The sequence below is a fragment of the Thalassophryne amazonica genome, chromosome 9 (genome assembly GCF_902500255.1).
Source record: "Thalassophryne amazonica chromosome 9, fThaAma1.1, whole genome shotgun sequence".
Lineage (NCBI taxonomy): Eukaryota > Metazoa > Chordata > Actinopteri > Batrachoidiformes > Batrachoididae > Thalassophryne > Thalassophryne amazonica.
In genome coordinates, this window is record NC_047111.1 from 96,473,743 (window position 1) to 96,499,903 (window position 26,161).

The window sequence follows — 26,161 nt, forward strand, 5'->3', positions numbered from 1 at the left end:
CTCCGAAGAGTTCTTCAACTTACTCCAGCAAAACACACGGAGACAAAATAAAAATAAATAAATATAATCCAAACATCGTCGTCACCATCATCTCTATCTGCCTGACTGACTGACAGCAGCAGCTGCAGCGTCACGTGTATCACTGACTGTAATCTAACGTTCCCACATTTTTGTAGCAAGGGCTAAAATTCCGACGCCCCAAAGCCATTAATTTTGGCAATGTTGATTTGCCAAATATTTATTAATTTTCCCTAGCAACTACATACAATTGGTTATTTCGCTGCACTTCAAGGGCGCTTTGAATGATCGCCCAAGACGAGGAATGATACGTTCTCTGCTTCTGTCAGTGGAAATGCACTGTTGAATGAGAGTCAGTTGGAGGAAGTGTTGTTTTAATCATTCATATTACATGTAGGCACATACTATTAAGTAAAACTGACACTGATAATACTTTTTAAATATATATATATTATGACTTTTCCCCTCCACATCTAGGAGGGCAGCGCCCTAGCGCCCCCTATGGGCCAGCCACCACTGATGTTCTCATGTTCTCCAGCTGACGCACTCAGTTTTTGGTTGTGTACAGGAGCGCAGTGTTGCACAGACTTGCATGCAGTAACGCTGTGCTGCGCAGACCTGCTTCAAACTGTGTCCAGCGCTCTATGCCGAAGAAAATTAAACATGTTTAATGTCTTCCCATACTGCTGCGCAGGGAAAAAAAAACCCGACTAGAGCTGCTGAAAGTGGTCGTAGAGCTGCTCAACTCAGCGTAGACGATACGCTGCAATGAGCAGCTCTACGAATACGCCAATGTGAAAGGGGCTTTACTGAAACTACAAATTGTTAACTGTACAATGCATCTCTCCTCTTGGTGATCTTTGACTCACAATGTTAGGCTGGAGGAGATCACATGGTTGTGTTTCCTCTGTCCTTCAAGAGGCTGCACTTTTAGCTGCAAGATCTCTAAACTAGTGTTTTTCTCCATGATTGACAGTTTTTGTACATGTGGAAACGTCAGATTATACCTCCACTGTTTTATGTCAACCAGACAAACGTGGATTGTTTTTATGTACAGATAGAACGTAAAACAGCTGAATATGCTAGTGAGCCAGTAATTTGAGGTGGTTTTGCTGGGAAATCTTTTATTTTAAGCCAAAATGAACTGATAGTGAGAGAAAATACACATAGTGGGAAATGATTGAGAACTTTTATCAATAAATTGGTCCTACAAATATTTAGAAGTGATTTCATCATTTAAAAACAAGCCAAAATGCACTTATAATATAAGTGGCGGCCTCTCTCGCTCTCTATTTTTTCCCCTTTTTTTTCAGTGCGACCACCCCCTCAGCCTCCACAAATTCTGCCTCCGCCCCTGCGGAGCATCACCGTGCGTGTGGGCCTGCAGCAGCGTGGAGGCGAGGATGATACCGGCGCCTCGGCGTGTACACACACCGTGATCGTAAGGACGAGAGCAGGTTATCGGTTGCAATTAAATTCTGGATAACGATGACGCAAACCGCCGCGCCTTTACGGACACGAGTGATCGTGGCTGCCGTTTGGTTAGCCTCGCTGTGGGGACGCGCGCTACCCATCACCCGGTACTCTATTCCGGAGGAGATGGAAGAAGGCTCCTTTGTTGCCAACCTGGCCACAGATTTGGGTCTGGATGTCCGCAGTTTGGTGCAGCGGAGCGCAAAACTCGATGTGATCCACAGCAAAAATTACCTCGACATCAACAAAGAAACCGGAGAGCTGATCATGCGCGAGAAGATCGACAGAGAGAGCATATGCATGACCAAAACCACGTCGTGCTTTCTGAAAATGGATGTCATACTCGAGAACCCTATTCGCATTTTTAACATCGAACTGGAAATCATGGATATTAACGATAACGCGCCCGTGTTCCGCCGGAAAACAATGCACTTGGATATTTCAGAAGCAACCACTCCCGGTGAGAGGTTCTCCCTGACCAACGCCGTGGACTCAGACGTGGGAGCAAATTCGATTAAGACCTACTACCTGAGTGAGAGCAAATACTTCAATATTGACATCCAAACCGGGAGCGATGGCTCCAAATATGTCGATTTGGTTCTCAGTGGTCATTTGGACAGAGAGGAACAAGCGGTTCACAATTTGATTTTAACCGCTGTGGACGGAGGCGTCCCTGCACGCTCCGGCACTGCCAGCATCATCATCAGTGTCCTAGATATCAACGACAATGCTCCCCTGTTCGTTCGACCGGTTTTTGAGGTCAACTTTCCAGAGAACTCACCCGCAGGGACAGTCGTCATGACTTTAAACGCGTCAGATTTGGACGAAAGCACCAATGCCGAGTTAGTATACTCATACACCCTGTACACCTCTGAGAAGACTCAAGAGGTCTTCTCGCTGGATCCCCAAACGGGAGAGATCAAGGTGAAGGGCGTCATCGACTATGAGGAGAGTCAAAGTTTTGAAATGCACATCCAGGCTCAGGACAGAGGTGCCAACCCTTTGTCAGGACACTGCAAAGTGACAGTGTTCATCACGGATCTGAACGATAACTACCCTGAGGTGACCATCAAGTCTTTGAAAAGGGCACTCAATGAAGATGTCCCCATTGGGACACTTATAGCGGTGGTCAGTGTCAGCGACAGGGACTCTGGAGACAACGGGAAAGTGGACCTCATTTTAAACCAACAGGAATCCTTGCCGTTCCTCCTAAACAAATCTTCAGAAGACTACTTTGAGCTCCTGGTTTCAAAACGTCTGGACAGAGAGGTAGTCAGCAAATATGACATCATGTTGAGGGTTAAGGACAGAGGTTCTCCGCCCTTGTCAGAGAACGAGACCATAACTTTAGACATCCTAGACATCAATGACAATGCACCCACATTCCCCCAGTCCTTCTACACAATCCATGTAGTGGAGAACAACTTACCTGGTGCATTACTGATATCTCTAAGTGCCCATGACCCAGATCTCAATGAGAACCAGTACCTGGTGTATTTCATAATGGAGAAGGAGATCGTCAATACATCCATGTCGATGCTGTTCTCCATCAATCCAGAGAATGGTGATCTCTATACCCTAAAGACCTTTGATTACGAGCGGGAGAGAGACTTCCTTTTCCACATTGAGGCTCGAGACTCTGGCGTCCCTCCTTTGAGCAGCAATGTGACAGCTCACATCATTATCCTGGACCAAAATGACAACACTCCGCTCATAGTGTCGCCGTGGCGAGCACAAGGCTCCATGGTTGAAGAAGTGATACCGAGATCCACAGAAAAGGGACACTTGGTAGCCAAAGTGGTGGCCATTGATGCTGACTCAGAGCAGAACTCCAGAGTCACGTATCAGCTCCTGCAGACCAGTGATGCCACCCTGTTTAGCCTGGATCAGTACAACGGTGAAATCCGGACAACGAGAATGTTTAGTTACAGAGACCCACGGCAACAGCGCCTGGTGATTGTCGCCAAAGACAACGGGGACCCCCCTCTGTCTGCAACCGTGACCATCAAGATATCCACAGTGGAACATGTTATGCCCTTTTCAGAAACTACAGAGCTGCCAATAGACTACGATGTCTTCAACAACCTAAATTTGTATTTAGTTATCGGGTTAGGGGCTGTGTCCTTTCTGTTACTTATTACCATCTTGGTTATTATCGTGCTGAAGTGTCAAAAACCAAAACCAAAGGCCATCAAGATCCCCCCAGCCAATAGAAACAGTGTGATCAGCAGGAACAGTGTGATCAGCCAGCGAAGCTCCACCATCGCAGACTCCACCCTGATTTCCAGCGATGCCTACTGGTATAGTTTGTTCCTGGCAGAAACCAGGAAAGGCAAAGTGGTGGTGAGACAACCCATAGTGCCGAAAACTGGGTATTTTGTGTCCAGTATACCCAGGAGCATAGGACCCAGCGAGAATACAGGGTCCAGAGCGTCCACACTAGAGGTACGTACAGAAACGGGTTTGTCAAATGACTAATGAAAAACCTTCTCAAGAGCAACATTTACAGGATCGGAACAGGTCTATGGAGTTATTGGTGTTAACAGAAAGGGTGCCAACTAAATGATGTGTTCAAGGACTAAACCCGCAAAATATTTCCACAAGTCATGGTTTTACATCTGAAAGAGCTATTCACTTAAACAATCCACAGAGTAATAATTATCAGCTGTTTGGATAATATTTTTAGTGGTTTTAACAAAATTTTAATGGCATACGCAATCCAAAGTATAACACAAATCATCACTTTTTCAGCCAGTTTTCTTGACACAAGTCAGGGAATGCAGAGTGAACATTTCCAAGTCACTGGATATGCTTGGACTTCATTTCCATCCATTTTTAAGAAACACAAAATTTTTGGTACTGTATGATAATAAATCTGTCTGGAGGGGGCAGTTCTCAAAAACTGAAGAACCTTGCAAGGAGACTGTTGAGGAAAGCCACTACAACAACTCTGTAAGAGTTATAGGTTTCTGTGGCTGTGATTGGAGAAATTGTGCACAGTGCAACTTCTGTTTGTTGCATCACCACTCAGAGATTCATAATGGAGTAGAGCAGAAACAGATTTCCACACAACAAAGCAGGTAAAGTCTAGGTTTGTCAGTATAACATGAAGTTGTATAACTGGTGATGCAGTTAAAAGTTGCACAATTTTGTAATCCCAGAAGCCAACTACACCTTCAGACTTGTCATGGGTGGCTTTCCCACTACTTTCCTTCTTCCACAGTTCAGTTTTTGAGAACAGCCTCTTACAGGTAGATACATGCAAATGAAGGCCGAGACATCACAAATCCACCCCTCCCCCGCCCTGACTTGTTTCAAGAAAAGTGGCTGTAAAAGTGATGATTTAATTATGGGTGTGCTTATGCACACAATTGTTTTGACTTTTAGACTTTTATGTCAAATTTTCAATATTAGTTTTCGCTGTGAGTGTAAAGGGCATCATTTTAGAAAATGTAATACAAAGAGGCCTAAATTATATATATATATATATATATATATATATATATATATATATATATATATGATGTTTGATTTTTTTACATGAGAAGAAATGTCTTATAATAATAATAATTTATTAATTTATATAGCACCAAATCACGAGTAATTGCCTCAAGGCGGTTACTATCGTCTTATTTTGGGAAAATGTCTCACTTTTTCTTAAATTTTTCCAGCTAATATCAAGCTGCATTTAACCAGTAACAAGGAAAGGCAACAGATTTCAAATCATCCAAGCAAAGGAACAAGATTGTTTTCCTTATTATAAGACAGAGGCTAATCTTAAAATAAGAATTGTGGCTAGTTTTTAGACACATTTTGATGGTTCAGTGCCTTGATGTTTTGTTAGCTTTGAGAATTCTAACTAAGTAAATTTTTCTTACCCCATTGGCAGATTTTCTTTGCTTAATACAAGACTATTTGGCTAGATTTCAGATTATTTGGCTTATTTTGAGAGGGATAGTTTTTCCAGTATGCAGTCTGAGAATCCAACATTTCTCAGCATTGCACACAGTGAGTCAAAACTTCACACATTCTCGAGAAATGTTGTTTTCCCAGAATGCAAAAGGATGGAGAACCATGCCCTACTTTTTCTGTGTCAGGCTCAAAACTTCTCATTCACCCCTCGTACACACACACACACATATATATATATATATATATATATATATATATATATATATATATATATATATATATATATATATATATAAAACTGAAGTTATTGTACTTGGCCCCACAAATCTTAGAAACATGGTGTCTAACCAGATCCTTACTCTGGATGGCATTACCCTGACCTCTAGTAATACTGTGAGAAATCTTGGAGTCATTTTTGATCAGGATATGTCATTCAATGCGCATATTAAACAATGTGTAGGACTGCTTTTTTGCATTTGCGTAATATCTCTAAAATTAGAAAGGTCTCAGAGTGATGCTGAAAAACTAGTTCTTGCATTTATTTCCTCTAGGCTGGACTATTGTAATTCATTATTATCAGGTTATCCTAAACGTTCCCTGAAAAGCCTTCAGTTAATTCAAAATGCTGCAGCTAGAGTACTAACGGGGACTAGAAGGAGAGAGCATATCTCACCCATATTGGCCTCTCTTCATTGGCTTCCTGTTAATTCTAGAATAGAATTTAAAATTCTTCTTCTTACTTATAAGGTTTTGAATAATCAGGTCCCATCTTATCTTAGGGACCTCATAGTACCATATCACCCCAATAGAGTGCTTCGCTCTCAGACTGCAGGCTTACTTGTAGTTCCTACGGTTTGTAAGAGTAGACTGCTGGGGGGTTCCCATGATGCACTGAGTGTTTCTTTCTCTTTTTGCTCTGTATGCACCACTCTGCATTTAATCATTAGTGATTGATCTCTGCTCCCCTCCACAGCATGTCTTTTTCCTGGTTCTCTCCCTCAGCCCCAACCAGTCCAAGCAGAAGACTGCCCCTCCCTGAGCCTGGTTCTGCTGGAGGTTTCTTCCTGTTAAAAGGGAGTTTTTCCTTCCCACTGTCGCCAAGTGCTTGCTCACAGGGGGTCGTTTTGACCGTTGGGGTTTTTACGTAATTATTGTATGGCTTTGCCTTACAATATAAAGCGCCTTGGGGCAACTGTTGTGATTTGGCGCTATATAAATAAAATTGATTTGATTACATATAATTGTGACAAAATGATAGAAACCATACAGTTGGTTAACAGCTTGTGCACCGATACAGATGTTGTTTGTCTTTCAACAGCTTGACAAACAGAAGCAAATGATTTTTAGGAAGATTAAATGAAATGCATGGCAGGAGTGGGGGTGGAGTGAGTGTGTGTGTGTGTGTGTGTCTGTGCGTGTGCGTGCGTAGTGCATCAGTCTTGTGTATTGTCTTTGTGACTTTCATGTTCCCCTGAATTTGTCTCTTTTTTTCTGCTCTTAAGTACTCAAAATGAAAGGAAGTCCATTCTACAACTGGAGGTATGCTGGTTACATTTTGTAGAGCCACTTAGTGTGTAGACATTTTATATATTTTGAAATTTTGCAATGCCATTTCTTTCCCCCTTTTGGCTTAAAATTCTGGTTTGACAAAAATCTCACAATCACACGTTGGACTTCTCCCATCAGTTGCTTGGAAGCACCTTTTCATTCATGCCTGATCACAGTGCACCCAGCACAAAGTAACACGTAAAGCTGAACACTGAAACCTAAATTAACCAGCTTCTGACGTGAGAAACTGCAGCTTACTGAGAGCACAGATTAGAATGTAAGTGGCTGCTGGTCAGATTTGTGTTTTGCACATCTGGCGATTCAGGGTGAAGTGATGGCACAAAGAGGAGAAAAGGGGATTAAGGACAGAATTATCGAGACTAAGGTCCTGGCACAGTATATATATATATATATATATATATATATATATTTTTTTTTTTTTTTTTGGGAGTGTCAACAAAATATTGTTCCAACATAAAAAAAAAAAAACATGAATCAGATTTGATTATTTTTGTTTCTTTGTTTGTTATTACATCTAATTAAATGAATATATTATACATTTCAAAAGTGCTGAGTGAACACAGATAAGCCACGCCCACATTTTAAAGTATCATCTATATGGGATGTTGAGAAAATGTTGCATGGGCTTTTCAACAGTTCACTAACAACAAATAAATCAAACTCTTTCCAATTAAACTTGACATTTTCCTATGTATTAGTATTGGGCTGTAAATTTGGCTGTTGATTGTTGACCAGTCCTAACCAAAAATGACATCTGTGCTTCCCATCAAAAGACAAAACTGAACAGATTGAAACAGAATGTAACTTTTTAACCTCTTAAAATACCAACCCAGCCTGATAGCAGTTCATGGTGGCATTACGAAAAGTAAATTCATCTATGGGTTCGTGCCGGGGGCATGAAAATGGGGCACTTCTCGTGACAGGAGCACAAATTAAGTTTGTGACGGGGGTCCAAAATGTGGTGTGACAGGGGGCCTGGGGGTGTTATGGTTGGGGTTAGCGGAGGGTAGACACTTACGCTATGGTTATGGTTAGAGTTAGGAGTAGGGGAGTATTATAAAAAGCAAAATTTAAAAAAACTGTCACAAAAATGGGGCGCCGTTCATGATGGGGGCATGAAAACAAATGATTGACTGGGCTGAAAATACCTCTTAAAATAGGGCAAGGTTAGCCATCTTTGAACTTGTCCAAGGTCTGTGTCCCAAGAATGTTCCCTGTGAATTTGAAGAATCTGTCAGTAATAGGACTGGACTTATGCTAAAGACAAACACACAGATGGATGGACAGACGCACACAAAGCCTTTGCAATACCCGATGGCCATATTTTGAAGGCCTCGGGTAAAAATGCAATACTACAAAAATAAAGTCTAATCTCTGATCTTAAAGGGGCAATATTATTCACTTTTTCAGTAAACACCTACAGGTCATCAGATAGCTTTAAAACAAACACTAAAGGTTGTCACCAAAAATACCCCATAGTCACCAAGATGTCATTGACAGGTCTATAAGAAACAGCTTGTTACCATACCTGTTGCTTTAAATGGGAACGAGCTGCTGATTTTCATACCTTCAGTTCCATCAGAGAGACAGCATTTTCATCTTTCTTCCAGAGACTGTGTGGCTGTGCCTCATATTTAGGAGTTAAGATATGGACTTTATTAATTAAATTAAAATAAATGAATTAAATTCAATTAAAATATACAAAAATGTAATGCACAAAAATGTGTTCATATCCTTCTTATTTTCCACCTGGGAGGTGCTGATGGTGAAACCCGGCTATATATGCCAGTCATCTGAGTGAAAAATAAAATGTGGGAAGTCATATTTTACATATTATAACAACTGTTAGAACCCTGACTCTAACCTTAACCAAAATGCCTGAGCGGTAATTTATAGGAATATGCACAAAATATTGAGCTTACCTTTACGTATCATATCATACGAACCGCATCATGACAATATGTTGCAGCTGCAGGGTGTGCATCAAGATGCATGTGGAAAGCTTTTGCTTCATTACTCAATTCCCCTGCAAAATGTCATAGCTAAAAAAAGAACAAACATTTGAGTAGTAAAAATATTACAAGTGCATCTGACAGTAAATGCAGTGTTCTTTGAAAAGGGTAAGATGATTGAAATGTATTCATCTTTGCCACACTACAGTGAGATAAGATCACTGTATTGGATAAGATCACCCTATTGGATCTTACTCACTGTAAGAGCCAATAGGGTGTTGTTTTATTTACATTTTTATAGATATTTATGTATTATTAACTTTGAAAGCTGCTTTTGTGAGCCTCTTTAATGGTAATTTGTGTTGCATACGTGTAGTTCAGCACATCTGATGTTGTTTTGATAGTGTACATTATCGAAACTGAACGTGGAGTATGTCTGGGGTTTTTGTTTGTTTTGTTACATTTGACCTTGAAGGTGGCACCATTGCACTGCTGTGAAACCCAGGACTTTCATTTATCTGACACAAGGAGCTTTCAGGATGCTAACAGATGAAATCTGACGATCTTATTGACTTTAGTGTCAATTTCCTCAATATGGGGTTTTTCAGCTAAAGGAAAAACGCGGCACGCATTGTGGAAGTATTATCCACATTATGTCAGCACTGGACTTATGCTGAGCACAGACAGATGGACGGACGGACGGACACAAAGCCTTTGCAACACCTGATGGGCATATTTGATGGCCTCGGGTAAACATGCAGTACTCTTAAAATAAATTATATTGTCACAGATTTTAGTTTTAAATGACACTATGTAATACATTTTTATTTTTGTTTTGTTCCTGGGTACACAGTGTGTTTTCCTAACCTGTTTTGCCTTAAATAAATAAAAAAAAGCTGTTATTCCACAGAAACTTTGCTTCTGTGATCAGGACAATGATATTTTGAAATTTGTCTGTTTTCAAGAATATTCTCGATTCGCCTTCACTACTACTGAGTAGTCTTCTAGAATATTCTATAACTGCTAGAACTGTCCAGAATTTTCTAGAAGTTTCCAGAATTATCTAGAAATTTCAAGAAACTTTTAGAACTTTCTAGAACGTAAAAAAAAAATAAAATCAAAGTTTGTGCTGAATGTAGTCATTTTTCCATAGACTTTAGACATAAGCAGTTGAAATATAACACTTAGAAGCCAAGAACAAAAATTGTGTTACATAGTGATTAGATATTTAGCACCCCCCCGCCAAAAAAACAAAAAAAAAAACATGCATGAACTGTTTTCACAGTTGTGTTGATGTTGATTGTGACCAGACTCCGTTTTGGCCTGGAGGTGATAATTCCTGGTTTTCCGTCATGACTCAACTCCGAACTGAACTACAGTTTTGTTTTGTTTTTTGGTGGTAGTGGTAGTGGGGGGGAGTAATGACACTCATTTGGCAGCTCAGAAGTCAGAGGCAGTGTCTGATCACATTTCACCAAGCTGAAATTTAGTTGGACAATTCACTATCCTAAAAAAACACATTTTTTACACACAATAAAACACATTTTTACCCAAATGCACAGTGGCAGTGCACGAGGGCTGTTGCTTTCTTCTCTCTGTGTCCATCCGTGTGTGAACTAAAGTTTTGGTCCAATTTGGACCAAACTTGGTGGAAGGATTGATGGTCAGCCAAGAAGGAATGGATTTGTCTGTCAAAAACTGGTTAAATGTCAAGGTCACAGGCCAAGGTCAAATCCTTTAATTTTGAAGATATTTACAGTTTATATTCTGGAGAATTGGCTGCTATTAAACAAATATAAAGTCATAGCTTATCTTTCTACTGCTTGCATGACCTTTGAGTGACCATGAAAGGTGAAAGTCAACTGTTTAGCAGTGTGAATCCGTTATAAAGTAAACATGGTGGGAGGGTTCACAGAACCACAGATTATGGCATCACTGAATCCCTCAGAATTAATTTGCATGGCTCGGTGTCAGACATGTGAGACACTGAGGTCACACGCTTTCGTGCACCTTCTTGTTTTATTCCTGAATCGAAATTCCCTGAGAGCTAATGGCATTTCTGTAATGGTGGCGGTAACCAGTCAGGATCCACTGTTGCATGAGTGCGGACTTTCTCTGAATGTTTAATCAGGCTTACGCTCCCTTTTGGCTAATTGCATTTATTTATTTATTTTTTGTTAATCTCTTTGCAGCTACCACGGAGAGAGCTGCCATGACATCACCTCTTCAGGCTGAAATCCCTCTTCGCCTCACAAAGACGTAACACAGCTTTCCTCCTCACTTTTCTTTCTCTCCGTCTCCCCTAGTTCCTCCGGTTCAGATGCCATCATTAACCTTGAAGCGCCACCTTCTTTTCCTGACGCCGCTAAAGCAACGATCTGCATGACATACCGGTATTTCCAAAAATATATATGAGTGTAAAGTTAAAATTTCACATAGGATATCTGGACATTACCAGAATGTATGGAATCATTGTTGAATGCTTTTATCGCAATAAGAAGGCAATCATCTATCTTCTCATGGATATAAATGACTCAATGAACTCTGGGTGCTGTAGTTTTAGAAATCATCAGTATTTGTAATTTTTCATTTTATAACGTTTTTAACAGGTCAAACCATGATTTGAAACAGAGTGGAAAAACAAAATCTTCCATAAATCTGTTGAAGTGCTGAAATGTAGCTCAGTATTATCAGTGATTCAATTCTCTTTTATAAAAGCTTTTTTTTTTCTGTATTCTGAGCCTTGCTGTTTAGTGAAGCTCTTACTGTTACTATAGTGTCTTTTACAATACTGATCAGTGATTTAGTTTAGCATTTTGTTTCCTGAACTTTTAAAATGTTTGTCGTATTCAACATTTGCCAGTTGTATTGGACGTTTGAAAAATGTGAAACTGTGTGAAAGAAAAGAAAGTTGCCATGTTTGAAATGGCAATAATGTACATCTGTATGGTTTCTCTTTTGAGTAAAATTGTCTGTAGGTGCTGTGTTTCTAAAAAAAAAAAAAAAAAAATTACAATAAGGCCAGATTATATCATTTCAATTACCAAGGTGACCCTTTTGTTTGACAGCAGGTGTGCAGTTTCAATGCATTTCTGGGCATTGTAGTATTTTTAAATAGAGGGCAGCAAATTTAAAACACAGTACTTACTTCTCCTTTTTTTCCACACAATAAGTCTGGAATGGTAATATTTATGATTCTATGGCATTTTTTATTCAATAAAAAATATATATATTTGCATGAATTTTAAATATGAAACCATTTGGCATTTAAAATTGGAAACATTATTTTCAGTGTAATTTCTCTTGAACAACACGTTAAAAATACTCCATAGTTTAGGTAGTTCATTGTGCCTGCAGAGATTGTTTTAATTTGCCATGCAAAAACTGAAAGTATTTGTTAATAAGTGTATTTGCAAGAAACCACTGAGAAAATTTGTAAAAATTGAATACAAGTATACAAGGAATTATTCCCTGAGAATCATATATAATAGTAAAATTTACTTTGGGGATTAACAAAAAAAAAACTTTTTCTCTTACAGAAATTCTAACAAAACTTAAAATTGTGCTAGTTCTAATAAAATAATATTTTTAAAAGTCTTTATGTAGCATCTTATTTTTGATTCTCAAAGCACAGGTGTGGAGCTTCTGTCTGTTTTGCTGAAGTACATTTGAGTCCAAGAAGGAACTGAACCACCAACTTTAGTTAACAAGTAACTAACTAGTTCTACTGTCTAAGTGCCAGACAACTGAAATGAAAGAGGGTTAGGAAACCATTAACTGCATTCTCGGCTTTACATCGGACCTGTTCCCGGTGGGTGGACTTTTCACCAATCCTGTTGATGATGTTTATGGACGAGATTTCAAGGCACAGGCAGGGACAGGAGGGTGTCCATTTTGGTAACCTCAGAGTTGTATCTCTACTTATTTGCAGATGATGTAGTTCTGTTGGTTTTATTAGACACTGACCTCCAAAGTGCACTGAGCAGGTTTGAGGGTGAGTGTGAAGTGACTGGGATGAGAGTCAGCACCTCCAAATCTGAGCCCATGGTCTTCTGTTGGAAAACAGTCCCCTCTGGGTCAGGGGAGAGTTATTGCCCCACGTGGAGAAGTTTAAGTATCTCTGGGTCTTGCTGGCGAGTGGGGGTATGTTGGAGCTTGGAATTAATAGACCGATTGGGGCAGCATCTGATGTTTTACGGAGACTTTACCTGACCATTGTGGTGAAGAAGGAGTTGAGCCAGAAGGTGAGGTTCTGAATTTTCCAGTCGACTTATGTATGCTCCTATCCCCACATGTGGTCATGAACTTAGAGTAATGACTGAAAGAAAAAGATCCTGGAGATTCCTCTGTCGGGTGTTTGGGCTTACAGTATTGGACAGGGTGAGAAGCTTGATTATCTGCATCGAAAGGAGCCAGCTATGGTGGTTTGTGCACCTGGTGAGGACGCCCCCTGGTTGTCTTCCAAAGGATGGCTTTCAGGCACAGCCAACCGGGAGGAGACCCTGGAGAAGACCCAGGACATGCTGGAGGGATTATATTTCCCAGCTGGCTTATGAGCACATCGGAATCCCCCCGGAAGAGTTCTATCACTTGGCTGAGGATGGGGAAGTATGGGATGAGCTGCTTAGTTAAGCAGCAGAAAAGGATGAATGATGAGGGTTTGAAATAAAATTGATGGAAAGACTGGTCTGTCACTGCCAAACGTAGAGCTCTTGGAGCCTACACAGCCTAGTGAGGGGTTGGTGGTTCAATTGCTCTTTGTGTGCTCACGTCCTTCAGCAATAAAAAGGAAATGACTGAAGTATTACTGTATTACACTTTGACATTCTGTTCTAAGGTGAGAAATCACATTTAAAAGTTTAGTTTATTAGATTTGGAACAAAAGTGAAGTAGAATTTACTCATGAAATGTGAGTAACATAAACAACCCAATAGATTATACATGCAACATTACATTTTCTATAGAATTTCTGCATAGGGAAAGAAGTATGAGCATTTTTAAAGTAAATTCTACAAAATGAGACAGTTCACACAACCAATACAAGACATACATTATCCTTGCTTTATTTTTGAGTTGTATTATTACTGAATGATGCCATTTTGTAATTTATTTTTTTCTGTAAGCCAACTTTGATCATGTGTCTGCATGGCAACTCAGATGTGTGCACAATCTCTTATCTTAAAGGGGCAATATTATTCACTTTTTCTGCAAACACATACAGATCATCAGACAGCTTTCGAACAAATACTAAAGGTTGTCACCAAAAATACCCCATAGTCACCAAGGTGTCATTGACAGGCCTATAAGAAACAGCTCGTTATTGTACCTGTTGGTTTAAATGGGAAGGAGCTGCTGATTTCCATGGCCTCAGTTCTGTCAGAGAGACAGCATTTTCATCTTTCTTCCAGAGACTGTGTGGCTGTGCCTCATATTCAGGAGTTAAAGTATGGACTTTTGTGACATAAGTCACAAAAGTCTGAAATGGATGGTTAAGGCCCATAATTGCTTGAAAATATGTAAAATTCATCAAAATGGAATTTTGGGACTTTTGAGGATATTTCATAGATGAAGCCAAATATATGTTTCTGTTGATGGTAGAAAAAACAGATTATGAACAATGAGACCCCCTTAAATATAATACAACCCCTGGCAAAAATTATGGAATCACCGGCCTCGGAGGATGTTCATTCAGTTGTTTAATTTTGTAGAAAAAAAGCAGATCACAGACATGACACAAAACTAAAGTCATTTCAAATGGCAACTTTCTGGCTTTAAGAAACACTATAAGAAATCAGGAAAAACAATTGTGGCAGTCAGTAACGGTTACTTTGTTAACCCAAGCAGAGGGAAAAAAAATATGGACTCACTCAATTCTGAGGAAAAAATTATGGAATCACCCTGTAAATTTTCATCCCCAAAACTAACACATGCATCAAATCAGATCTGCTCGTTAGTCTGCATCTAAAAAGGAATGATCACACCTTGGAGAGCTGTTGCACCAAGTTGACTGACATGAATCATGGCTCCAACACGAGAGGTGTCAATTGAAACAAAGGAGAGGATTATCAAACTCTTAAAAGAGGGTAAAGCATCACGCAATGTTGCAAAAGATGTTGGTTGTTGGTTTACAGTCAACTGTGTCTAAACTCTGGACCAAATACAAACAGCATGGGAATGTTGTTAAAGGCAAACATACTGGTAGACCAATGAAGACATCAAAGCATCAAGACAGAAAACTTAAAGCAATATGTCTCAAAAATTGAAAATGCACAACAAAACAAATGAGGAACGAATGGGAGGAAACTGAAGTCAATATCTGTGACCGAACTGTAAGAAACCTAAAGGAAATGGGATTTACATACAGAAAAGCTAAACGAAAGCCATCATTAACACCTAAACAGAAAAAAACAAGGTTACAATGGGCTAAGGAAAAGCAACCGTAGACTGTGGATGACTGGATGAAAGTCATATTCAGTGATGAATCTCGAATCTGCATTGGGCAAGGTGATGATGCTGGAACTTTTGTTTGGTGCCGTTCCAATGAGATTTTTAAAGATGACTGCCTGAAGAGAACATGTAAATTTCCACAGTCATTGATGATATGGGCTGCATGTCAGGTAAAGGCACTGGGGAGATGGCTGTCATTACATCATCAATAAATGCACAAGTTTACGTTGATATTTTGGACACTTTTCTTATCCCATCAATTGAAAGGATGTTTGGGGATGATGAAATCATTTTTCAAGATGATAATGCATCTTGCCATAGAGCAAAAACTGTGAAAACATTCCTTGCAAAAAGACACATAGGGTCAATGTCATGGCCTGCAAATAGTCCGGATCTTAATCCAACTGAAAATCTTTGGTGGAAGTTGAAGAAAATGGTCCATGACAAGGCTCCAACCTGCAATGCTGATCTGGCAACAGCAATCGTTGGAGCCAGATTGATGAAGAGTACTGTTTCTCACTCATTAAGTCCATGCCTCAGAGACTGCAAGCTGTTATAAAAGCCAGAGGTGGTGCAACAAAATACTAGTGATGTGTTGGAGCGTTCTTTTGTTTTTCATGATTCCATCATTTTTTCCTCAGAATTGAGTGATTCCATATTTTTTTCCCTCTGCTTGGTCTGAAAAAATTACCGTTACTGACTGCCACAATTGTTTTTCCTGATTTTTTATAGTGTTTCTTAAAGCCAGAAAGTTGCCATTTGAAATGACTTTATTTTTGTGTCATGTTTGTGATCTTTTTTTCTACAAAATTAAACAACTGAATGAACATCCTCCGAAGCCGGTGATTCCATAATTTTTGCCAGGGGTTGTATAAGACAGCAGGCAGCCTGTCATGAATTCATAGTAAAATAGACCTTACTTGTGTGAAGCACCTTGAGGCAGCTTTGTTGTGATTTGGCACGGTATAAATGAAATAAATTACATTAAAATAAATTTTATTAAAATATACAAAAAAGTAATGCACAACCAGGGAGGTGCTGATGATGTCACCGACAAACAAGCTGTCAGTCATCCGAATGAAAAATAAAATGTGGGAAGTCATATTTTACATATTATTATAATTGTTCGAACCCTGACTCTAACCTTAACCAAAACGCCTGAGCAGTAATTTGTAGTAATATGCACGAAATATTGCGCTTACCTTTACACATCATATCATACGAACTGCATCCTGACAATATGTTGCAGCTGCAGGATGTGAATCAAGATGCATGTGGAAAGCTTTTGCTTCATTACTCATTTCCCCTGCAAAATGTCATAGCTAAAAAAAAACAACAAAAAGAACCAACATATTTGAGTAGTAAAAATATTACAAGTGGATCTTACAATAAATGCACTGTTCTTTGAAAAGGGTAAGATGATTGAAATGTATTCATCTTTGCAATGCTACAGTGTGGAGTGTAAAATCCAATAGGGTCTTGTTTTATTTACTTTTTTATAGATATTTATGTGTTATTAACTTTGAAAGCTGCTTTTGTGAGCCTCTCTAATGGTAATTTGTGTTGCATACGTGTAGTTCAGCGCATCTGATGTTGTTTTGATAGTGTACATTATCGAAACTGAACGTGGAGTATGTCTGGGGTTTTTGTTTGTTTATTTCTTTGCATTTGACCTTGAAGGTAGCACCATTGCACTGCTGTGAAACCCAGGACTTTCATTTCTCTGAAACAAGGAGCTTACTGGGATTCAGGATGCTAACGGATAAAATCGGCGATCTTATCGACTTTAGTATCAGTTTCCTCAATATGGGATTTTTCAGCTAAAGGAAAAATGCGGCACGCATTGTGCAAGTATTATCCACATTATGTCAGCACTTTTTGGAGCTCTGTATTCTGACTCAGTGAAAGTGAACCTCGCTCACAGGCTGCTGAGACACAAACACAGCTGCCCACCTGTCTGCCACGCTAAAGATGTCACGTAACGAGGATCTGTTTTTGAAGAAATAAGGACAAATTGCACATCTGATGACCTCCTTGCGTGCCTTCTGTGTTGTAAAATACATCTGTGACATTTGATAAATGAGATAACAGTATTTCATGGAATATACCGCATATAACCTATGTGATAAAATGTAATCTCGTGTTGCTTTCTGGGGCATTGTTGGATGCAGGCTCAGCATTTATTTACAGTCAGGTTCATAAGGATTTGGACGCTGATGCAACCTTTTTTGGGGGGGGGCTCTGTACACAACGACAGTGGAGTTGGTAGCCACTCTACTTTGTGATCACCTGATCATGTCAGATCCTGAAAGTTAAGCAGAGTATTTTCTGTTTTGTACTTGGATGGGAGACTGCACATTTTCTAACAGTTAAGATTTACAGAGGAATCTTTCAAATGGTGATATAAGCCCCAAATTTGGCACAAATACTCGGTAGACATTATTCTTTTGAAAAAGCAGGCGGCCCACTTGAATTTCTAATAGGTAAGCAGGTTGGGGTCAATTGAAGAATTACACAGGGGTCAAAATTTAAAAATGTTCCAATCATATTGCAAGTGTACCACATTATTTGTCTGATCATAAAGATTCCAAAAAGGCATAGTTTGGACTATCTATGACTGAATTCTTTGGAGTTATGGGGTAAAAACAGTAAAAATGGTGACAAAGGTCAGTTTCAGTTTGTTCAGGGATCAACAGTTAAACTTGCTCCAGTTTTTGTAAAAAATGATGCAAATTTTTGGTTAAGTTAATAGGGTTTTAAAAAGGAATAGTTTGCACCACGTGTCATATTACAACAGGGGCATTCAACTCGTTCCAGAAAGGGTCGGGAGGGTTTAGGTTTTCTTTGCAACCACCCACTATACCAGGTGATTTCACTGATTAACTGATTCCATCTGCTCAAAGTGATGCTAATCAGTGAAATCATCTGGTCGAGTCAGTGGCTGCAAAGAAAACCTGCACCCTCTCGGCCCTTTCCGGAATGAGTTGAATACGCCTGTGTTACAGCGTAATATATATCATAGAATCCAATGGACATTGACACTGTTTGACCTTTACTGTGGACACAAAACATTCAACACGGTCAAAACTATTTCATTCCAGGATCAACAGAAGAATAATTGTGCACAAATATGGAAGGCGATAACTCTGTCAGAGTTGCCTGGTTGTTTTTGGTAGCTTTCCTCACTCTTCTGTCTGCACAGTCACTCAGTTTTTGAGATTGACCTACTCCAGACAGATTTACCATACAGTACCGTACTGTTTGCATTTCTTAATGATTGATGTAAATGAAGTCCAAGCCATTCTATGACTTGAAAATATTCATGTGTCCATTCCCTGAGCTGGTTTTAAAAAATGGGTGTAAATATGATGATTTGTATTCAAAAATAGTTTTGTTTTATTTATATTTAGTGGGGTGCACTAGGGAGGGGTGGTGGCCAAGCATTTAAGTGTATTGTTTCCAGAGCAAAGATTCCTGACTCAATGGCATCCTTGTCCATTCGCCATGTCATGTGGAATTGTATCAGGGCATCTGTCAAAAAACTTGTGCTTAATCAACATGCAATTTCACCTTGAATTTGCTGTGGCAACCCCTATTGAAACAAGGGAGAAACCGAAGGGACTTGCTCTATTTAGTGAAGTTCAGTAATTTGATGTTTTGCATCTGTCTGATATTGGTCAAAATTACTGGGTCACATATTAGGAAAAAAAAAATCCAGGCTACATCTGATTTCAGTCCACTCTTACACATCTGAATCCTGTTGTGGACTGTGTATATTTTCCTTTCAGAGAGTAGAATATTTCTTTCACAGTTTAAGCTGTTATGCTTTGTTAGATGGCTATGTTAACAATGTTATCCCATACAAATGCAGTTATTAACAGATTACTTGTTTTAAAACAGGAAACAAGATTATGGGTTGATGTCAGTATCAGCAGATACTTAAAGTTATATATCGATAGTGGTATCGTACTATGCCTTATTTTTTTATTTTTTTTGCCCAATTAGTTATGGGCTGTTAAAATGGAGACACTATGTATAAAAATGATGGCAATCCCCAAAATGGTTAATGGAATACTTTTTGTTGTGCACCTTGAAGTGTATCATTTCAACTCCACCGTGGTGGCGTACAGAGACCAAATTACAAAAATTGTGTCACAATCCAAATATTTATAACTTGACTGTATTTGTTTGCTGACTGTCTAAAAAACATGCACTTAGTGTAAATTTTATTCTGAAAAGCTGCTTTTTAGATTGTGTTTTTTATACAGTAGGACTTTTGATATCTTCACTGTGATTGGACGGCACAGGAGGTGTTTGTGCTGCTCGTTTGGTGTCATTAAATGTGTTCTTTCTTTGTTTGTGCAAACAGCCCACATTTTTCTCTCTCTGCTGACTCGCCAGTCAGATTGTAGAGTCGGTTTTGAGAGCTGCATCTAATTATAATGTAGATCCGTCCCACTAGAGCAGATCAAACAGTGTGCGAGCGAGTGGCCTTGCTTTATTTCCAAGCGTCGTTAATTGTCAGATTTTGATGTTGCTTATTTGGCTTAAATGTTCTGCCTGATCATGCTAATTTGAATAAAGGTTTTTAATCTGGCTCTCTGTTGCATTTCTGATGAAACTGACTGAAGTTATCAAAAAAAAAAAAGAACAATAATGCGCGATGCACTCGATCGTCTGTCTGGTGTGCACATTTTGACCCACTTTGTCTGTATTATGCTCTGCACTAATTTTTGGAAATTGAAAATTAAATAAAGGAGATGCAGCTGCAGTTCTAATTGCAGGATGGGAAGCAGACAAATGATAGCTTTGTCAGGATTAGCAAAAGCCTAAAGCCAAATTTCTTGTCTGGTCTTCACTGTCACCGCACAGTGCTTTCAGCCTGCAACAGAATGTTGCAACCTCATCCATGCTTTGTAGCTTAGAAATGCATCTGCATGCTTGTATCAGCTGCACTAGATCTCAGAACATCAGAATGATTTGTCTTTCCGATGCCTGATTCTGTTTTCTCTCTCTCTCTCTCTGTTTGAGGTGCGACTCCATCCAGAGATGGGTGTGGTGTCTGTTTCTGTAACCCTCCTGTCCTGTGCACTGGCAAAATTTCCTGTATATTTGTTTTGTAAATTGTTTTGTAACATGGCCCAAGCAGAAGGTCTCCCCTCTGAGTCTGGTCTGCTTGAGGTTTCTTCCTCAAATCATCAGAGGGAGTTTTTCCTTATCACTGTCGCCTGTGTGCTTGTTCTGGGGGTTGGTAATGTTAGACCTTACTTGTGTGAAACACCTTGAGGCAACTTTGTTGTGATTTGGTGCTACATAAATGAAAATAAATTGAAATTGATATATGGAGAATATTCCAGTACACACTGCACAGTTCCAGTACACAAAGTGCAACAATCAGAAACCAGAGCATCGGGATGCAGAGCTCATCTGGTTTTATTCTCAACTATTTCCCAATGCTATGCAATTGAAGAAAAGTGCAAAAAATATTTACCAATAGCTGTACATTTTCCTCTTTTTTAGCATTTCTAGTATACTGAAAAAAAAATGACATTAGATGAGCTCAATTCAATTATGAGCAGGATTTCCATCTAATAAATATATGTAGCCCTACTCAAATAAAACACATCCATGCAAAATAATTGTATTTTATTTAGTTGGGACAACATATGGAAATCTAATCCACTAAGTCAGTTTTTTGAGTGTATAGTTCAAAAACACTTGAATGAAATCTGAGCTACCTGAAATATTTACGGCAGTGCGAAAACTGTTGGAGGACAGGAATTTCACACTGCTGTAAATATTTTTGCTGGCAGTTGAGGTTCTCTTCCAAAAACTTCACAACAATGTGTATATTTTCTTGAATCTTGTGTCCCCCAGGAACCGTGCAATTTGGTATCATGCATTAATTTGAGTGAATTTCCATATTTTCACCAACAAAAATCTAAAATTTTGAATGATGATGAATTGTGAACAGTGCATTGTTGAAGCAAGAAGACGACTGAAATCAAAATGCATCAACAACTGAAAGAGAAGAAGTAGGTTGGGTAAATGTCACTGTTTCTATCCACCAAAAAGTCCATATTTTCCCTAAAATTTCAAAATGCAAAATTCTGCAAGGACGTATTGGGAAGAATGCCTAGATCATGGGTGGCCAAGTTCGGTCCTCGAGAGCCACCTTCCTGACACTCTTAGTTGTCTCCCTGCTCCAACACACCTGAATCCAGTGAAAGGCTCATTAAAAGCCTGCTAACGAGTCTTTCATTGGATTCAGGTGTGTTGGAGCAGGGAGACAACTAAGAGTGTCAGGAAGGTGGCGAGCCTTTCACTGGATTCAGGTGTGTTGGAGCAGGGAGACAACTAAGAGTGTCAGGAAGGTGGCTCTCGAGGACAGAACTTGGCCACCCCTGGCCTAGATGATGCAAACAAAGCCACTGGAATCAAAATCCTTCAAGAACTGAAAGAGAAGAGGTATTTCCTATGAATTGTGGGTGGACAGTGGACCAACAACGGATTCTTCGCCATGACTTCAGCTCATCAGGTGAGATGACCTAGAAAAACAGCAAAAAAGTCATCTAAAAGGTGCGATATGTTTCGCATCATCTAGTGGTGAGGTTGCAGATTATGTTATGTAGTTGATGGTCCTGATATTCTTTCTTATCATATTGTCATTTCTTTGGTGACAGAAATTTTTGTGGTTGTCTTTTGATAAGCAATATTTATGATCCACCATTTCTCAAGAATGAAGGTTCTTAAACATGTTAGCCTACATAAACAACCAGTTACCGTGTTCTCACAAAAAAATTCAGTAAAAATACAAAAATATTCACAAAATGAATGCATATTCATATGTATTTTTTAGCTTAATCATATGTACCGCACGCATTTCTCCACCAGGATGCGTTGGTGATGTCACCAACAACAAGATGGCTGATAAGACAATAATAATAATAATGTTGTACTTTAATTATTATCATTGATATTCTAATCTTAATTCTAACCTTAACCAAAATGCAAATGCTGAATTCTGAATGTTAAATGCTCAACACTCTTGCACATGTGTGTAGCACCATGGCCTCGATTCACCCCGATTAAATAAAATATATTAATCCTGTCTCAACCATAAAAACCACTAGAGACAGAGACTGCATTTCCAACCCCCGTTGAGAAATTCCTAAGTCATCTGGAGATCTTCAGATGAGTTTTGGAAATGTCCCCTGATGGTCCAACACTGCTTCCAGAGGAAAACAAAGCTGTAATTCAAAGTTCTTCAAAGGGAAACCTTCGGCTTTTATCGGTTAAATTTCTGTCATTATGAATTAGATGACATTACAATGGCTTCACGTTAGAATCTGAGCTTCTCCAAGCCAGGAGAACCCAAACTTTATGATCAAACTAAGGCAGGAACTTCTCAAGACTGCAAAACGTCCCCCACAACAAGATGGAGCCATAAATCTTTGAGTCTTCACGACCAACTACTTTCTTTGTTTAAAGCAAAGGAAAAGACCTTTAGTTTGAAATAAAATTTAGATCAGTATTTCTTTCATTTATATCTAAAGACGTATGTTGTTTGCATTTATTATTCAAACAAAATGCTTTGCATGTAATCATTACAGTTTATTGACATGTGCTCATTTTAACTGAGTATCTAAAATGCTGATGTTAAAGTACTCTGTTTATCCAAAGGATGTGTTTAACTGACTAGTAATAATGTGTATCCATTTGAGTATCTTGGAACAAATAGTATTTCAAATGAATTAATGTGTTTAACACACACAAGGCCAAGGACTGGTCAAATGACCAATCTACCTCTAAGGCCCACAGGAGAGTCAAATGACCCCAAGATCCCCTGTGGAGAGCTACTTCTGTTATGTAAACAAGGAAGTCTCAGAACACCTCAGGGAGGGGCTGACTTGGCTAGCTACATTCTTGTGTTTGCATATTTGCTGTCTGTGTGCCTGCTTAGCTGAAAGGGCTGCTGAAATGTACCAAAAAACACACCAAAAGAAAACTTTGTTTTCTGTATCTTATTGAAATGTACCAAAATGTACCAAAAAACACACCAGAAAACCAAAATATATACAATAGGTACAGGTTACAGTCACTCACAATGACTAACAGTCCCCACACTGCCATGGAAGGTCTTTTCTGCATTTGCCACAAGTATACCTGTTGCATTTCAATACAATTCAGAAAACAAAATTTCATCTCTCCCCCAGGGTAAAGTTATTTATCCAGCTAAGCACAAATCAGCAGCCCTTTCAGCTAAGCAGGCACACAGACAGCAAATATGCAAACACAAGAATGTGGCTAACCAAGTCTGGGCGTCTGAGTGAGGTGTTCTGAGATTTCCTTGTTTACATAACAGAAGTACAGAACAGTACATAACAGAAGTAGCTCTCCACGGGGGATCTTGGGGTCATTTGACTCTCCATGGGCTTTACAGGTAGAAGAGAAAAGCTTGGCCCTCCCAGTGTTAAATAGTTGAATCATTTCTGTCTGCCCTCTTTTAAAGACATGAAGTTTCTGTGAGATTACACACCCTCAATGGGCGGAGTTTGGTGACATCAGTCCCCCTTTAAGAAGTTAGGACAGAGCCTTGCTCGGCCCTTCGCCTTCCCTCTCTCTTTTCCACCTGCTCCACGCTCTTTTCTGTTTTCTTCTTGCTAAACGCTCAATTTTATTTTGGGCCAAGGGCCCATTGCTAAGCTAAGCTAAGCTAAGCTACCACGTGGCATTCATTCATTCATTCTTAAATTTTGACAAAGTTTTAACCTGACACTTTAAGGTGCGTCAAGTCTTTTTGAATTTTTAAGAGAACGTCCGAGCTGAGCTTTTCAAATTAAGAGCGAGTTTACAGAAAGTGACTTTTCCTTTCCATTATAATTTTCAACGCTCTTAAAGTTTACTTTTTTCTAAATTCACAAAGATTTTTAATCTGATTCAAACAATATTTTAAAAGCTTCTATAGGAACCATTTTCAACAAACACCTTCCACCTCTGGGTTCCTGCAAGCTGACAACAGAGTTGATTTCAAACCTTTCTGCAGGCAGCTATAACCATCGGCAAAGCCAGCTGACTCAACCCTTGGGATCACTTGGAGACACCGCTTGGTTAACCCCTCTGACCAAGTGAGCTTGCGCTGCCCAGAGCAGAAATATCGACACCGGACAAATGTAACCAACCCTCCAACAGTAGCTAATTGACCCAGTCCAGGCACCATGAAAGAGGTTTGTTGTCAATGGATACAGGTGGCTCCCCTTTTTAACACATTCATGCTTGTGTAATATTTTTCTTAATAATTGGCTTCAAAATTCATCACTAAATTCCAATCAGATTATTTACTAGTTTTAAGCTTTATCTCTATGTCTGAGTGAGTAAGAAAATTGTTTCTATGAATGAACTTATTTTCAATCACTGTCCAGAAAATGCCAGTAAAATGTTCATTTCTTGTATAAATTGTAAATATTTTCTGCTGTGGCTTATTTTGTATTTAGAAGGAAACTCTTGGTCAACCGTATCGTGAAGATTCATGACTTTCAAATCACAGATTGATTAAATGAAATCGAGACTGATTCATTCATTTGAGACTGATAAATTAATGAATGTTTAAATTAAAGCACTTACGCTATAAATAAGTGGTGCCCCGAGAATTAAGTAAAATATAAGTATTAAACCCTAAATTAATTATTTGGTGACCTGTTATATTGGGCCAAGTCCAATCTAATTCAATTCAGGAGTTTAATTATTATTCACTGTATTTAAACAAAAACACTACATCTTCTGGTCCCCATTGAGAGGCCTGAATATCTGTAAAGCAAAGTGTCTCCAATAACTAAATAAATGTTACATCTTTTGGAGCCCTGTGTGGTGCGATTCAGTACTAAAATTATTTTATTAATTAAATGCTACATCTGTGTGGATCAAATCAAATATTGCATCAAATATTGCACTCTTCATACGAAGGTATGTGCAGAAATAACCGACTCATTCTGAGGTTAAGCCCCCATCACATATAGCAAGAATGTGCAGGAACCAGGCCAGAATGGCACATATTATCATCATCGAATGCAGACGGGAGGGAAAGAGGCCTGATCAGCAGTGTCAGAACGCATCCAGATTACCTCGTCCACACCTCCATGATGGCATCCAAAAGTGCATGTAGACAACAGGTAGTTGACACAGACTGCCGTTAGACGGCCATAAAATGCGCTGCAGACTGCCCGGTGTCCAAACGTCTGGATGGCAAACACAGGACCTGAGTGGGAGGGAGCAATGTGGTCCTCACGTGCAGATGTGCAGCACATGTGTGTGAGGGGTGCACGTGCACCCCATGCACACACGCGCTACCATCCGAGACACAGTCAGATTTTCAGGGTTTGGCTTTCGCTGGTTTTCCTCCCTCCAGGTGCTCCGCACGGGTAAGCCGCAGACGGACCGCAGACAGGACCTCAGTGGGAGGGAGCACTGTGGTCACGCGCAGATGTGCAGTACATGTGTTTGTGGGGTGCATGTGTACCCCATGCACACGCGTTGGGCTGAAATGATCACTCAGCTATGTGTGTGTGTGTGTGTGTATGCATAACTGCTTCATGAGTAACTAAGCATGTGCGCACATGTGCACATGCGCACCTGTCACTGGACACCTTTGCTGAAAGTTTGCTGGCAGTGGGCCAAGCACTCAGTCACGCCATGCATCAGACGCAGCCTTTCCAGCGAACTTTATGGCCCAGTCACAGGCACACGACAGATTCCTGAACAAAGGGAAAAAGTTTTTAAAAAAATCACAATTG

General features: G+C 39.5%; 1 protein-coding gene across 3 annotated transcripts; it reads left to right on the forward strand.

Moving 5' to 3' along the window:
* The first annotated feature begins 1,389 nt into the window (after positions 1 to 1,389).
* Positions 1,390 to 26,157, forward strand: LOC117517678 (protocadherin alpha-C2-like). Of its 3 annotated transcripts, XR_004562792.1 has the most exons (4): positions 1,390 to 3,936; positions 11,117 to 11,346; positions 19,331 to 19,332; positions 26,141 to 26,157. XR_004562792.1 is itself a non-coding variant. In XM_034178793.1 (3 exons), exons 1-2 carry the CDS (start codon positions 1,507 to 1,509, stop codon positions 6,915 to 6,917), a joined length of 2,442 nt encoding a protein of 813 aa, XP_034034684.1. In that variant the 5' UTR covers positions 1,390 to 1,506; the 3' UTR covers positions 6,918 to 6,942; positions 11,117 to 11,934. The 3 variants fall into 3 exon arrangements, 2 of the variants coding, with proteins under 2 accessions (XP_034034684.1, XP_034034683.1); XM_034178793.1 differs by lacking the exons at positions 19,331 to 19,332; positions 26,141 to 26,157 and adding an exon at positions 6,906 to 6,942 and having other exon boundaries at positions 11,117 to 11,934; XM_034178792.1 differs by lacking the exons at positions 19,331 to 19,332; positions 26,141 to 26,157 and having other exon boundaries at positions 11,117 to 11,934.
* The last annotated feature ends 4 nt before the right edge of the window (positions 26,158 to 26,161 follow it).